Source organism: Amblyomma maculatum, unplaced genomic scaffold, assembly GCF_055883805.1.
Source record: "Amblyomma maculatum isolate TAMU_Amacu unplaced genomic scaffold, ASM5588380v1 scaffold_13, whole genome shotgun sequence".
NCBI lineage: Eukaryota > Metazoa > Arthropoda > Arachnida > Ixodida > Ixodidae > Amblyomma > Amblyomma maculatum.
This window is the reverse complement of record NW_028146738.1, coordinates 14,419,827-14,436,775: the sequence shown is the minus strand read 5'-3', so window position 1 is coordinate 14,436,775 and position 16,949 is coordinate 14,419,827. Positions and strand designations below refer to the sequence as shown.

Below are 16,949 nucleotides of genomic sequence, written 5' to 3'. Positions count from 1 at the left end.
TTTGGCAACCCTATCAACATTCATGCACAAGAAACGTTCATGCACAAAAATAATCACAAAAAAGCCTACCACTTCTTAAAGAGTCAGTGAACAAAAACGACTTGAAGAAAGCCCTCAATACCGTATTTACACGTAAATAACGCGACCATGCATATTATGAGAGACCTCAAGAATGTGCCGATAATAATGCAACCACAGTTCAAGCCAACTACCACTGAGGCATCGAGGGCTCAGAGAAGTTGCAATGGCTTGAATAGAATATGGAGCATATCTATTTGATAGACTTCAAAAAATTTAAGCAACATCATCCACCACAGTCTCAGTTACAGCAGCAGTCTGGCAAGAAAAAGCAGCCGTCATCACACCATCACTGCCACGAGTTTCATGCTGACCAGTCCTATGCCCTTTCACCTTTACATTCCCTACTTCACTGTTCCAGTGCTTCAACTAAAAGCTAGCTGCTCGCAGCTATCACATCTAGTAAAAAGGTTCTGCTACATTTTTTACCTTCCCCTAAAGACTGATGAAGAAACGCATTATATTCGTGTAAATATGGTACTCTTATAACCCAGCCAGTGCAAGCTAAGCTGCTTTTCAATATCTCGGGCAATGGTAAAAACAAATTCAGACGTCATCGCACAATTACTGACTGCAAATCCATTATGCACTGAACTATAAAGCATAATAACTGGAATAAAAACCATTAAAAGAATGGTATTATCCAGTGATGCAGCGCACAGTCCAGAAGATTAGCACTGAACAAAACAAGGTCCTATCAATCTGTTTGGGACTGCCATCCACATCAGCAAGGAGACAGAAGACTAAGTCAATGTTACCAAGGCTAATGGGGGAGGAAGGTGGGGGTGATAGGTGGCGGCATGACCGCAAGACTCAAAATCACGAGAAGTTGCAAAACAATAGAGTTTAAGTTAGCAAGAAAGCTTCAAGAAAGCATCAAGAAAAAGACCTAGCCAGAATTCGATTGAACCCACGCAAAAATTGCAATAATAACCATCTCCAATAATGGTATTTCAATCAATGCACTGCATTGCTGCGAGAAAAACAAAGCACTGCACGTGAACAGGGCCAAGAGCCATCAAACCATGTTCATGGAAAGCATAATGATGCACTACTTTTAGTATCTGCTGCACTCAACCATAAAAAATGCACTGTCATGTGAAAAAATCAATTGCATCAAAAGAGCATCAATCACGTTAGCAGCAATGGAGAAAAAGTGATCTGGTCACAGATGGTCAGAGCAGTGGCCCAGGAAGGGGACGTATCACCTGATTGTGCTATTTTGCGAGGGTTCCTTGCGAAGAAGAAGAGTGAATGGCACCCCCTAGAACATAAAGACGGGAAAATGTGAATGCAGACTGCATCAAAACGAGAAGAGCAAAGTGCTTGCCATGAAGAATGCGCATCCAATGGAGTCTGTCAGGTCCCATTAACAACCCCCCCCCACCCTTTAGCTATAGTGTTTCTAGGTCCACGCAGCCAATCGCAAAACCATTCCCCCCATTAAGTCCCAAAGAACATTAGTTAACTGGAAGCCTTCTGCCCCTAGCAACACATGCCTCGCATCACGTTCACAGTGGAAGAAGAGCCTCCTCAATTCCCACTTATGTCGACACCAGGTGCCTGGTGTGCACACCCCACCACAGCCCGCCAGCATACACACAAACACACACCATGTTGCAGCACAGAGAAAAAAGCACTTCTCACACAATTTTATTCCACACAGTACAAAAAATGGGGCAGGAAAGAAGAGGGGAAAATGGGGTAACCCCAATGGCCTTTGCTCATGTAGCACAGTGGCATAGAATAATCCACTCAATTTTGAATGCAGCACAGTGGCAGAGAAATAATGCATGATGGTGCAGAGACACTATGAACTGTACAATAAAAAACTGAACAATGACCCCAAAATAGGGAAAGGGATGGCAGAACACTGTTGCCTATGTGGACGTAGCGATTGGTGAAATTTGTGTAAAAGAAAATGAAATGCCGATGGCTGGTTTTAGTGTTGATATCTGTCACACTTCCACCGACCCCCTATACGACGCGAGAGGGGGTAACAATTATCGCTCTGCAAAGAGCGGCACGTCGGAATGTGTCTGCTGCTGCTGCTGTTGTGGTGCCCACTATGTACCTGCCTGCTGCTCTCTCGCGCGCCTAGACAGCGAGAAAAATCAATTACGAGGCCATTGGAGCTGTGCACTAAAGGAATTACGGTGAACAGCGAGATAAATTCAGTCGAGAGCTTGGCTGCGGCAATTTTTTCAAACTCATGCACAAGTTTTTTTTTTTGTTCCCTTCTCTCCCGGGAGGCCTGCACACTCCCCTGTGAACATTGCCCCAGCAAGATTCAAGATCATCATCATCAACGGCATCAAGGGCAAGGGGTAGTAGTGGTAGCTCAACTGCTAGGGCAGACAGCTCAAAATCTGCAAGAGACACGAGGGGGAGAAAAAAAGACAACACAACACACAAGGTGGCCTGAGTGATTACCCTTTGCACAAATGGCAGTAAAGGAACAAAGAAAAAAAATACTACCTCAACCCATCGCCCCAGCACACATTAAAGCTATGTATTTAAGAGCAACCTCCCAAAAGTACCCCTTTACCTTAAGCATGCACAAATAATTGAGCAGTTACACTATTCCCCACCCCCCAACACAGCACTCAAGTCTCGGCAGCTTTCGTGAAATGCCATAAAGTGCAAGAACGCCCCACACTGCCAAGGACAAGAAATACACTAAATACACACCTTGACACCCATTTTATTTGCACAGTTGCAAACCAAATGGGTTAATGGCCAAAACCAACACCTGAGCTTTAAGTAGCAACATTCAGTGTGCGCTGACATCACACAGGACTCGCATGAGGAGATGTTTTGCTGGCCATTCGAACCCTCAACTACCCTTAATGCAATGCATTGCAAAGAAAATGACAAAAGTGGCAAAGCTGACGAAAAACTCAGAGTGGCCCACTACTCACCATTTTAGCTATTGGGGGGCACCCCCATAGCCAGGATAGCTGTACCCTGGATACTGGGCGGTGGCGGCAGCTGCTCCTCCTGGAGGTGCCCCATATGAAGGCTGTGCAGCAGGAGGCGCACCAGCGGGGGGCCCCTGTTGGCCAGAGTAAGGGTAGCCCTGTGCAGGGGGAGGGGCACCCCCTCCCCCAGGCTGTCCTGGAGCTGCACCCGCACCCTGGCCTGGCTGCTGCTGCCCCGCAGGACCAGCACTGCCTGGAGGGAATCCACCCTGCTGGCTCTGAAAATAAAGTCGCTCTCCGTCAAGATATGATGAATAGAGGCGGCTAACTTATGAACTCCGTTATGTATTTTGAGCGACGGTTTCTAATCTACAATAGACAACATTCTTCGGGTCACCATCTTCGTTTGCTCAAGTGGTCTTATAAGGGTTGACGCAGGTCTTAAACTGGTCAAAAATGGGAGAAAAAATGCATTTTCGGAATGTTTGTATTTTTGAGCACCAGCCTTCAAAACATCAACACTGAATTCGATCGGGAAATGCGATAAAATGGACTTTTAAAACGCCACGGGAGCCTCAAAATGGCCGAAAAGAGGTGAAAATTGTTCGAACTTCCCGCTACCGCCACCATCTTGGGCTTGTTTTGAAGCTTATTTCTTTGTGTGCATTTTGAGACATCTCCAAATGACGTCGCTCAAGCAGAACTACCACCGTTGCGGGTTTTCTAAAAGCAGTTTCCGGTTTGCCGATTGGCTAAGCGCGCGCTCGTGAAGAGAGCCCCTCGTCTCGCGCTTTTCATTGGCCAGCGCGAATGATTTGTCATATTTTTTAACATTTGCTGTTGCGGTTGTTTCGCACCCTTCTGAAGCGCTTTCATGAATGTATCAATCGTTCCGGTGCTTGTCTTTAAATGTAGCCGCATCACAACTGTATTAAAAACGAAAGCACCTAGCGAGTGCGTCGACGAAAGAGTACGGCAGCGCGCTTCCAGGGTCGCATGTCGCATCCGAAGCGGCGTGTTCTAGGCCTAGCTGCAGCGCATACGGCGGCATATAATCGTTTGAGAGGTTCAGAGGCATCCAAGAAAGCATCGATAGATTGCACTGTTCAGCTGATACTCATGGTACCCACCAACGCAGCCACTTCGTTGCTTTTTTTATCGTGTCGGTTCAGATGACAGGCGAGCCTGACGTCGCGCCGTTGCCCGCGTTTCTCAGCCGCAAATTCCACGGATGGATTTTATTTTATATAGCAGACTGCCTAAGAAATCGCGCACTGCGCTCAAGGGATGTGGAAGTTCGAGCTTGCTCCTGCAATGAACCCTGCGTGCGGCCCTGCATCTGCTGTACAGCAAAGTTTCATTCTGGAACATTAGCCAATGCGGCCGTGTTTTAGGCTTAAGGGGAGATGCGCGTCGAAAAAGCGAGTTTTCCGAGTAATTTTTCAGTTTTGAGTTTTTGCCTGTAAAATTATCTTTGAACATTTAGCTACAACTTTCTAAAAGATCGAGGCAAAATTCGATCGTGAAGTTAGTAAAAAGTCCATTTTATTCAACCACGGTGGCTCGAGAAAGTGCTATTTTCCGCGCAAATCGTCAATTTTCGTGCGCCTATACCTCGAGAACGCCGCGTCGCCCGCCATTGCCGTTTGCTGGGAGAGGTTGAGCAAGCCTTTCTCTTGTAGATAGCATCTCTCGCAGTTTCGTATCTCGGCTGCAAATAATAAAAAAAACGTTTTCCGCGCACGCTTCAAGCGTCCCTACTGGACCTTTTAAATCACGTGGTGCTCTAGAGAGGCCGCCATTGGCCTAGACTGATACGACGCTGTGGCGAAGCCTACCTCCTGCTTTCGTTTTGTGCAGCGTCTGGATCGCGCTACATCGTGCTCTGCTAGTTCTTTTCAGCGGCCTTTTAGCATTTGTTGAGTTCGCGATGAACGACACGCAAAAGCGCAACTTCCGAGCTCGAAAGTCTCGGTCGAAGAACCCGTACCGAGGACGCCGTCGCGGACCTCACCGGAAAGCTGCAGCGGGAGACGCAAGCTAGTCCTAACCAGGCCAACGTGCACTCGGACAAGATCGATGCCGCGGTGAACTTTGTGAGCACCTCGGAGGTGAAGATTGGACTCTTCAAGGAAGATAGGGCAGCATGCGGTCATCGATATTCTAAGAGTGTTGCGATATGCGAGATTAGCACGCTTACGGTGCTGGTAAGCGGTGCTGCTTGCCCTACGTGCCGCACCTGTACCCTTGCGGTACGCGAACCGGTGGAAAAGCGAAAGGGGATTTCGGCCTTTCTTGAGCTGCACTGTGAAAGTAGCGAGTGCCTAGCATCAGTGCTTTCTGCTGTGCACACCTCGAGCTGCGTTGTGCCCGGTGGACTTGCAGATAGCGCCAGTGGAAATCAGGACTATCGGAGTCGAAGCTCTCGCGACAGCTTCGCCGTCAACGTGAAGGTGGTGGTGGCTGCGCGCGCGATTGGCATTGGACACGAACAGCTGTCGCGATTTTGTGCAATTCTTGACCTGCCGAACCCATTACACCACAAGAACTTTGCTGCTATCGGCAAGAAAGTTCATGGTGCGGCCATGAAAGCAGTGGCAAGAAGTTTCATGTGCTTTTGTTGTGTTTATGAAAAAATACAGATGTTTGAAACTTTCAAATGCAATTTTCTCCATTCGTAGTTTTCAGCATTTTTTACATTTTGTGCAACAAATTTTGAGTACTTTCAGTGGTCAGATCTGGATGAAATTTCGCGCACAGCCTCTTCAAAGTGTGTAGAATGTTGTTATCTACCTGGTTATAAAAAATCTCTTGAACTTTTTTTGAAAAAAATTCAGAATGTTGACACATGGTGCCCAAAATATACACATTGGTGTTCCTGAATTTTTTTTACAATTATAGGATAAAATGAATAAATTTGAAGTAGCTTTCGACATACTATATTACCAAAGCAACATAATGAGCTATTGCAAGCTGGTCTAAACATGCATTTCATTATCAAAAAAGTGTGCACAAAAGGCCCTATATTGTGCTTTTGCAGACACTTCTACACAAAAACTAATAAAGATATGTGAAAAGTAAAAACATATTTGGAATCTGCATTAAAAACTCTATAAATGGCCAATGTTTCATAACCTTAGGTTCAATATTAAAGAAAAAGTGTTTTCGAGGAGCATCTCCCCTTAAAATCATCTAGCTATATTAATAAACTTGCACAAAGTTTATCAGATTTTGAGTATTTGCTTGCCTTGAAGGGCACTGCCACAGGCATATGAAGTGGTAAATGAAGCTTCTCACGCTGGTTCTAGTGGCGGTTTATACGGACTTCGTGGCAGACTTTTGCCAGTATTTGGGGAGGGTACTGTTATATGTTTAGTATATAGCCTTTCTAATAAAAAACGAAGGCTCACAACGATTCATTTATATTGCCATAGCTGCAGTGTAGCAAAAGTTAAAGGTTGTCTCAAATCGCAAATGCGTTTCTCAGTGCTGTTTCTGGACACTGCAATCACCTTACTAGGCTTTTTCTCTAAATTCTCAATGAATGACAATGACAAACTTAGTATCGCTGCAGTCATATTGAAAATATGAGGGGGCAATCCAATATTTACATCACTCAATCGAGATTTTGCAAATTACCATTAAAATAATATTGCATGTCCAAAATTTTGCTGATTCCCTAATAGCATACACAATCTTGGCCATGGGTAATGGCGATTGTTTCCGTTTTAGTTGACATATTCAAAATCCGAAGACAGTTCTGGAAATGGCAAGAGCATGTCATTTTTAGTGAGAAATATCACAGTGAGGCTACTGATTGTTCAAGTTATAATATATGATCAAACTTCAAATGATCAATATATGATCAATAAGTTATAATATATGATCAAACTTCAAGAGATAAACCACGAAGCCACTTGCTGAGTCTGCGCCTCCCATCATGACTGGCGAAATGCCGCGAGGGAATCTGGAATGCCTAGCGCTGTTTCCTCGTCATGACCACAGTGCGAAATGCGCAATATTTAGATCGCGCACAAAGCTCCATGAAACTTGGTAGTTCTTCAAATGTGTGTACTATGAGCATACCCTGAAAATTTCATTCAAATATCTCAAGAAATAAAAAAGTTGGCGTTCAAGGGTAGCCTCCCCTCTTAAACGACGGCTGTTGCGGCGCGCATCTTCTCTTTCCCTTTTCTTTTTCCTTCTCTAATTTTTCTGTCTGCATGAGGCAGTGAAGGTGGCTCAGCTACAGAGCCGGTAGCAGGCCCGTGCATTTGCTTTTCCTTCTTCCTACAGCCACGACGACAACAACAACACATCGCGAAGGGTGGCTGTACCTGGCCCAACAGGGCTTGGACGGTAGGTAGGTATTCTCATCACAGATAAAGGCAATTGGGAAATATAGGGCAGCGGTTGTAAAATCAGAGTTCAGCAAAAAAAAAAGTCAAGCGAATAGAGATGAGTATGCATGCAGCTGTTGCCCTGCCATGAATCTGTCACCAGATAGAGCTGGAGCAGGGATTAAAACAGGGCATTACTGTGGCCTTGACCAGGATTGAATGCAGGGAAGAGATTACATCCCCGATTCTGCCCAAACTGGTAGGCGTGGAGACAAAGCACACAAACAAAAGCAACAGCTACACCAGGGTGTCTAGCAAACCACTATTTTCAAAATCCCCTACTTTTCCAAGTTTTCCCCAATTATCTCGGGTCAAATTACCTGACTAGTGAAGAGGCTCAAAAATGTAGCTAGCTGCTGGTGATAATGAGCACAGCTTCATGCACGTCTCCGTTCGTGCTCGTGCACTGCTTTGTGCAATTTTTCCTTGTAGTCGAGATGCCGGCCAAAAAACAGTAGACTGTAACCGTGCACTCAACGAGCCTTTGAAAGTCATATGAAACGAGCGAGGAACAAAACAAATATTTCATGTGTAATTAGGGGCAGTCAACCAAAATATTGTTAAGTCAGGTGTAAATTTTAACACTAAATTTGGGGCTGCACTAAAATTTTTCAGAGAGGAAATTTGGAAAAAGGGAATTGTCTTGCCCTGGGGAAACTATCCAGGAATGACCACAACAAATTTCACACTGCTAGCACATTTTGCAAATTCTCCAGGCCCACCCCTAGGGACCTCCTATGTAAACTATCTTGATATACTCTTCTAACTTGAGAACCGATGAGCCCAGCTCCATGAAACTTGGTAGTTCTTCAAATGTGTGTACTTTGAGCATACCCTGAAAAGTTCATTCAAATACCTCAAGAAATAAAAGAGTTGGTGTTCAAGGGTAGCCTCCCCACTTAAAAAATGTCCAAAAGATCTTACGTTTAATCACCAAGGGTCCTCCAAACAAAAGCGCATCAAAGAAAATGACTGCTTATGTTCCCGGGAGGTTTTAATACATAGCCTGAACGTTTTTACTCACGCCCAAGTTTGCAGTAAAAACGTTCAGGCTATGTTTTGAAACTTCTTTCTTCGTTTTCTCAGAAGTGTTTTTCTTAGCATGACATGTGCTGTTGCCCAAGGTATCTCTTGATGTAGTGGTTGGATTGCAGTCATTCTTGATGTATATAAAAGTTTATACATCCTTCTGTGCAACTACAGTCAAACCCGGATATATCGAATTCGAAGGGGATCGCGAAATAGTTCGATATATCGATAATTCGATATACAGAAATCGTTTTGGGACAGCACTTACGATGCGAAAAAACGCTAACCGCATTTGTCGCGTAATCAACTCACTCGCAAAATGAACCCACCTTTCACTTTTGCACTCGAGAATTTGGAAAAAATAAAAAAAAGAAAGCGTTAAGGCCAGCGCGCTCACATGCAAGCGATTAAGCGACCTCAGCGAGGAGCCGCAGCGACAAAGCAAAAAATTTCCAACTTGTTGGAACTGCCTCCCTCTGCAGTTCGAGCCACCTCGAGCCACCGCGGCAGCTCGAAACAAGGTTTCTGTGTCAGAAATCGCCAGCATTTTCGCTTGCATGTGGCACTCCGTTTCGGCCGTCTCATCCACAGCTCATTTCTTGGCAGCGTGCCATGATTCTGATAACGTCGCAGCGTGTTCGGTTATCTTTTTATAGCTCCTGCGGGGGTGGCGAGCGAACTTGGCAGACTGCCTGTGATGGCTTGATTGCACAAGACTGGTTCGATTTATCAGCGCTTGGGGCGGGTGTAGTCCACTGCCACAAAATATTGGAAAGCGTGATACAGATGCAAATGCTGTTTGAAGCGAAAAATGCTAAATGCCAGCGTCATGACCGCAACTGACTGCATGCTTTGATTCATACATGCAAGAATAAGAGACTCCCACAAAAAGGGGGGGGGCTTCGTAACGCCATATCTTACACGCTACGCCGCGCGTACAGCACAGCGATAAAAATAGACGACTCTCGGAAAAAAAAAATAGACCTGCTGTTTGTTAACTTCCGCAGGCGCCATAGCCACGTCAGCCGCTGCGCGCAGAGGGTTCGCAACACACGCTGGGGAAAGCGTCCGACGTTCTGTCTGTCTGAAAAAGGGCTGAGCTGGCTTGGCGCATGCGTAGCGCGTGCTACTGCGAACGAAGGCCGGGAAAGAGAAAGGAGAGAGATAGCTCGGCAAAAGAATGGGCACACCCTTGCGCTTCGCTCTGTCTTTTTCCCCACTTGTTCCCACCGGTTCCCTCTGGTTCATTCACGCACATGGCTTGCAAACGTCACGTGCTAGCGCGCGGGAAACGATAACCGCAAATGCGCACGCCTTAAGGAATGGGCGCGGCGCTGCCCTAGCCGAACTGTCCCCTCTCATTACTTCCACGCGCGACTTGAAAACGTCACGCGGCAAACGGCCGAGGGTGATGCGATCGTGTTTGGGAAAGGCACACTTTCCAGTACGTGGTGCGGAGTTCGATATATCGAATGCCCGGTGAAATTGAGTTCGATATATGACGCGGCTTTCCTATACTTTTACATGGGATTTTCAAGGGGATATTCCGTGAGTTAGATATAACCAAAATTAGATATAGGTGGGTTCGATATATCTGGGTTCGACTGTATAACAAAAAAAACTACTAGTTTGTTTTGGCAAAATTGAATTAATTTAGCACTTCCATAGAAAAAGAAATTGACAAATTTATGCACAGCTTATGAGACTTTCGCACTGCTGCTGCTAAAATTATGCTGATATAGCTGCACTCCTACCAGGGAGAGGCAAAAATTGATTGCATATTTGTTTTCAGGGTGCCAAAATACACTAGCCACAAACGTTTCATCTCTCTAAGTTATATACTAACAAAATTTGGTCAAAGACCAGGGTCTCCCCTTAAGAGTCACGCTAGAGTCATAAAGCAGATTGTACTGCTCATGTTTTCCACATTGTAAGTCCTTTCTCGTCCTTTAACGAGCACCACCTTACTTTCTACCGCGTCTTTTCTTTTGCTTGAAGTTTCGTGTTGATTGCAGGAACTGACATATTGTACGCATATAAAAAAGCAACATCCGTCATAACATCAAGATTCAAGCAACGGCCTTTGTCATGTTAAAATCCAATCATGTAAACAAACGGCATCCAACTCTCAAAACACAACCGCGCGCTTTCTTCTTGCGGGATTCAACTAGTATCTGTAGTGGCCATGAAGGCAAATGAATTGGCCTCTAGCTAGCGCAACGTTGTGGTTTCCTGTCAGGCTCACGTCGCAAAAAGCTTTCAGCAGGCGTAGCCGACTAACCGCAGATGTCGCAACCGCCGTAGCTGATGGCGGCATATGCTGCGGGCGCGCACTGACCGGACATCGCTGGCTCCGCGAGCAGTTTGCAGCGCCGTGCGGCCCGCATGTGCAATCGCACATCACTGGCATTGCGATAGTTTTCCATGCCGCGAAAGGTTTGCAGCAGCGCGCGGCCATGAGTAGTAGGCGGCGCACGCACACATCGTAGACTTCGCAACTGCTAGTCGCGCTGTACGCATCATGAACAGTCTGCAGCGCAGCGCAGCTGGCACGTCGCCATCTCTTTTCGTGCTGTACATGCTGCGAGAAGTCCGCAGAGGCACGCATCCCGCACGTCGCCAACGTCTCGATCGCCTGTCTCGCTGTGTGCGCCTCAAGTGCAGAGCTGCGATCGCACGACCATAATGAACCTTCTCGGACGTAAACAGATAAGCGCGACTGCCTTTCCCATGCTTCTGCATACTTACTTCCATATTTTTATGATACGAATGTTCGGATGATACGAATTTTTCCTCGACCCCGTGAGATTCGTATCACCGAGGTTCTACTGTATTTGAAACCTAAATGAACATGTGAAACCTGCATGCTTTTGTTGAAAAGTAGTTTCCACAGACACTTGCTATGTCTTAATTCAAACATATTTTTGCGCTCCTAACAGCTTAGAAAGACCATTTTTAAATGGTCATTCTCAATGAAAGCCAATGGGCAACATATATGCGAGGGTATGTTTAGTCACAGCGGTAACACTGGCACCTCGTCGCACTTTGCAAATCAACAAAAAGCAGAGAGGATCAAACCTGTGACCTTGACAACAGCGGTGACATATGTTAAAGTGAACTTCACAGCAGACGCAATTTTGAATCAGCAGTTTGAATTATCGAGATCTCCTCACCTGCTGGCTCTGGTTGGTGCGCGTCTGCTGCTCAATCATCTCGGCCTCCCGGAACATCCCCAGGGAACGGTAGTACTCTATCCATGCCTGGCTGTAGTCTGGCTGAGCACCAGCTGGCGTGCCTGCCTGTGGGGGCTGCTGCTGCTGCGGCTGCGGGGCTGCCTGGGTGGGCATGGCGGGAGCTGCACCTGCCTGTGGAGGCTGCGGTGTCTGTGGAGGCTGCCCTCCCTGCTGCCCATAGTACTGGGCATAGTAGGCAGCCCAGGCAGCAGCATTTGCATCAGCTGCTGCCTTGGCTGAAACGCACGAGGTCAAATATAAACCACTTGTACCAACTACAGTAACGCAGTGTATCGTCATCCGAAACGACGCAGTTAGACTTCATTGTAATGAATTTCGAAATCCGCAAGCTTTCGTTACATCCAGATTTCGTGTCAACACTCAAAAGGACAAAGTAAAATGGAAGCTCAAACAACATGCGACAAAAAACCACCTCTCATTAGATCTACCCCACTATGGTACACAGAGATGTATTAAGGGGAAACTGGAGCACTAAATCGAACCCCTTCCATACACTGTACAGTCGCCGACATGTCTCAGACCCTCAAGGGCCCAAAAAACCCAGGCAGATAAAAAAAAAACGAATTTACACTAAAAATTCATTTTATTCACTGAATGGCTTCAAAAATTGCTCAATCTGTTTCTGCAGGAAATGCGCGCCAACGGTCAGAGCGGCACAATGTTCGAAGAGGCACCAGACACCAGCAAATCACTGCCCACGTGAGCAGAGCATGCATGAAGATGTGCTTCCTCGCTTAGCGGCAGTGCACACACTATCCCAGATTGATTCTTCTTCCACCCTTTTCCCCACTTCCTTGTAGACTCATGCAAGTTGCAGCAGTGGAGGCTTTCGCCGCTTCTTATAGCTCCAAGTAACTCTCATTTACTGTAAACACTTTGAAGATGTTTTTTTTTCCCCCCAATCAATTGTTAATCTGGTTCTCGGTCTAGATGGTCCTTTTAACTGCATATAACGAAAACCTGGATGTAACAAAAAATCGCAGACATTTTTACAATTTCGTTATAACTAGGTTTAACTATTTGTTCTCGCACCTCAACAGCACTACAACTTAAGGGGGGACGCGACCTTTGAAAACCGAAAAATCGCGAAACAGTCGATTTTTGGAATTTGGGAATTTGGGTTTCTGTAATTATCATTGCCCAAATCGCCGTAGAAATACTCACATTAATTATTTAACAAGCGGCGGTAGCCACGGAGCAGCGAGCAAGCACCGAAAATTCCCAAATTTCGCATGCGCGCCATTCCTCTTCCGCCGAACTGAGCGCCGCCATCTTGGTCTGATTTGTGAATTCTTGCGCTTTCTTCTGCCACCATCGCCGGCGGCGGCGCGGTCGAGGCGTAGCTTGCTTCCGATTGGGAGCCTCTTGGCTGCTTTCAAGTTTTCCGCGCTCGAAATCAAGGCTGCGATTGGGCAAAGCGCGCGCTCCGCGAGAACGTGGGGGATCGGGCGACTACTATTGGCTGCTGCGGCCGCTGACGCATCGGTCTTGTCGGCTACCTCCCCGCATCGTCTGCTCCGGCTCTTTGCTTGCTGTCGTTGTTGGCTGTCTTTGAACTTCGTGCGTTCTGTTCGCCTTTCGCCATATTTGCAATCGCCGGATTTACGATATCTCGTTGTGCCCTCTGAACAGTTTCGTGCAACGTGTTAAACATTGCGTGGTCGCTCACGATGCCTCGAGATGCGAACGCGTTCAGTGCAGACTTGGCTAGCTTTTTTTGTTTTCGTTTCGGCGCTTATGCCGAGGACGATAACCCGTGAAGTCTCTTGCCGCGTTTGGGCCGCTCCTCGTTCTTCCGGCGAGATGCCGCGAGAGATAAACCGGGAAGTTGGGAGAGAGATAAACCACGAAGCCACTTGCTGAGTCTGCGCCTCCCATCATGACGGGCGAAATGCCGCGAGGGAATCTGGAATGCCTAGCGCTGTTTCCTCGTCGTGACCACAGTGCGAAATGCGCAATATTTAGATCGCGCACAAAGCTCCATGAAACTTGGTAGTTCTTCAAATGTGTGTACTATGAGCATACCCTGAAAATTTCATTCAAATATCTCAAGAAATAAAAAAGTTGGCGTTCAAGGGTAGCCTCCCCTCTTAAACGACGGCTGTTGCGGCGCGCATCTTCTCTTTCCCTTTTCTTTTTCCTTCTCTAATTTTTCTTCTGTCCGCATGAGGCAGTGAAGGTGGCTCAGCTACAGAGCCAGTAGCAGGCCCGTGCATTTGCTTTTCCTTCTTCCTACAGCCACGACGACAACAACACATCGCGAAGGGTGGCTGTACCTGGCCCTACAGGGCTTGGACGGTAGGTAGGTATTCTCATCACAGATAAAGGCAATTGGGAAATATCGGGCAGTGGTTGTAAAATCAGAGTTCAGCAAAAAAAAAAAGTCTCAAGCGAATAGAGATGAGTATGCATGCAGCTGTTGCCCTGCCATGAATCTGTCACCAGATAGAGCTGGAGCAGGGATTAAAACAGGGCATTACTGTGGCCTTGACCAGGATTGAATGCAGGGAAGAGATTACATCCCCGATTCTGCCCAAACTGGTAGGCGTGGAGACAAAGCACACAAACAAAAGCAACAGCTACACCAGGGTGTCTAGCAAACCACTATTTTCAAAATCCCCTACTTTTCCAAGTTTTCCCCAATTATCTCGGGTCAAATTACCTGACTAGTGAAGAGGCTCAAAAATGTAGCTAGCTGCTAGTGATAATGAGCACAGCTTCATGCACGTCTCCGTTTGTGCTCGTGCACCGCTTTGTGCAATTTTTTCTTGTGGTCGAGATGCCGGCCAAAAAACAGTAGATTGTAACCGTGCACTCAACGAGCCTTTGAAAGTCGTATGAAACGAGCGAGGAACAAAACCCAGAAGAACGTCGGCCATAAGTGTGCCATCGGGACAGTTGAGTTACAGCCGGTGCCAGACTTGTTAGATGTGCAGGAAACAACAACGCTGCCCGCTGAAAACACAGCGGGTTCAAATTACAGCGCAAATTGCATCCTGGTACACTGAGTTGACGCCGCTGCATACTACTCTACGGTGGAGCCGACGCACTGAGTGGTCGGCGCAAAGTTTCTGTCGGGAGAGTCCTCAGCCCAATGAGTTTTACCTTGGCATTAGCGCGGAATGTGATGCCGGTACAGAGCTCGTGATTGCGGACATAAGTGTCAAGCAATTATATTGCACAGACGAAGCGCGGAACCTGCGGCAACATCACGAAGACATGAGCGGTCAACCGCTGGAGTGTCGCAACGGACCTCAGCTGTAAATCAGCTCGCCGATAGCTTTCGTGCTGGCTGCTGCCGCCGCGATTATTGCTGCTTTTCGTTGCGTACTACTCCCACGCAGCACTTTCGCATACTTTGTTGAGTACCCAGCTCGGGTGCGTATTGGTTCTATTATAGCAGCTCAGCCATGCGCCGCCACAATGGCATATCTCGTGCGTGGGGGGCCACGCGCTCAGCACACACAAAAAAAATCTGCATGAATTACATGCTGTGCGCCAGTTTAAAATTAAAATGCACTGCAGAATATGCTGAGCAATTTTCCATTTTCCCTGACTTAGCGACATTTTTTATTTGTAGCGCGATAACGCTGGCAATCGCAATGCCATCCGAGTCATTGACCATCAACATTTTCTAAAGTGATCCAGATACGGCACTGCCACATGGTCAAGTTAAATTTTCATTCCAGCAAGGAGCATGCGATCCAACGGACAGCAGTAACGAAATCGAGTAAAAATGTGAGTTGTAAATAATCAAGGCTAATATCGGGGTGTACTAATTTTCCCCCAAAGTTTGCTCTGAAAATGAAAATGGTATGTAATACACTGCAGTGGAGAAACATCCACATTCTTGCACTGGTGAAAGGTGTTTGCAGAGAGCATTTATGTCTCTTAAATGTGTAAAGGTCACATATCAACAGCCCTTGAGATTCCGACAGTCATTCGCGAAGCCCCCCAGAGTTGGTGGGTATGGAGGTCAACAATTATCACAGATCGCAGTGTGGCACTGGACGCATCCTATGGGTGCCAACATTGTCCACGTGACGTGAGAAACAACACAGCAGTACTCACAGGGGTCATTGGGAGGTGCACTTTGATTCTGCCAGTGTTGGTACGCATTGCCCCAGCCCTGTGGCGCATAAGGTTGGTTTGGAGGGGGTGGCTGCTGACTGCAAAGGGAAAAGACAATGAACAGAGGCCCACTACACACAGGCTGCGGACATTTGCTGAACACGAAAAGGATGAAAAAATGGGTAACTCCATTTCCCAGGAAGGCTATCAGTACTACAGTAGAATCTCGGTGATACGAATTCCACGGGAGCCCGCAAAATATTCGTATCATCCCGAATTCGTATGATTCAAAACAAGTGAACTTGCACATGGGAATGAACTGAAAATGAACCAAACTTTATTATGGCGAACTACTTGCGGCCGAAAAAGCCCGTAATGCTTGTCTGCACTTTTTTGCTGTTGATGTCGCAGACAAGCTCCATAAAACCATGCCGCGGTTTCGTCGCTCACACTGCCGGCACTTACGGTGCGGCACAGAACGTCCAAAGCGTGAAGAGTATCTGCCGTTGACGGCGGCTGATCGCACTCGTCAGCGTCACCATTGCTGGCAGGCTCACTTTCGCAATCATTCGCTTCGTTGACCAAGTATTCAATAGACCACAGCCCACAGGTCGCGACATTGTCGCCTGTGGTAACGAAGTCCAGAGCCGAAGCTTCAGTTTCCAGATTGTCCCAGCCATCAATTGTGAGGTCTTCATCTGGCTCTTGACAATCTCCTGCCGAAGCCGCATCAAATCCGATGGCAAATCCGGACTTTCTTATTAAACAGTTCGAGACTGTGTCTGAAGTTACACTATCCCACGACATGGCTAGAAAGTGCAACGCATTCAAGAGACTGATACGCAAGTTTGCTTCTTAGTCTATGAGTGATCAATGACTGCTGACGACCTATTACAGTTTTTTCGCACCGAGAGAAACAATCCCAGCAGATGCCAACCGGTAGTACTCGAAGCTACGGTCAATTTTCGCCAGCAGACGCCTCACTAAAAGTCCTTTGAAATGATGCTTCACATCTCTAATTATCTCAGCATCCAGTGGCTGAAGATGGCTGGTAGTGTCCGCCGGCAGGAACCTGACTTTCACGTTATTGAATGTCATTTCCTTTGGGTGGGCAGAGCACTGGTCCACGAAAAGCAAAATTTTCCAGTTTCTTGGCGCCATTTTCCGATCAAGGCTTGTCAAGAACTCGCGGAAAA

General features: G+C 46.8%; 1 protein-coding gene across 3 annotated transcripts in view; it reads right to left on the bottom strand.

Moving 5' to 3' along the window:
* Window positions 1–1,695: 1,695 nt before the first annotated feature.
* The window catches only part of LOC146172262 (far upstream element-binding protein 1-like), a 54,947-nt gene continuing 39,693 nt past the window's right edge, over window positions 1,696–16,949 (bottom strand). For all 3 annotated transcript variants that reach the window (XM_084585833.1, XM_084585831.1, XM_084585832.1), the window contains 4 exons: window positions 15,754–15,851; window positions 11,602–11,897; window positions 3,000–3,277; window positions 1,696–2,447 (listed from right to left, as the gene is read on the bottom strand). In XM_084585833.1, coding sequence (XP_084441959.1) covers window positions 3,008–3,277; window positions 11,602–11,897; window positions 15,754–15,851 — 664 coding nt within the window. In that variant the 3' untranslated portion in view covers window positions 1,696–2,447; window positions 3,000–3,007. The remainder of the gene's footprint in view (window positions 2,448–2,999; window positions 3,278–11,601; window positions 11,898–15,753; window positions 15,852–16,949) is intronic.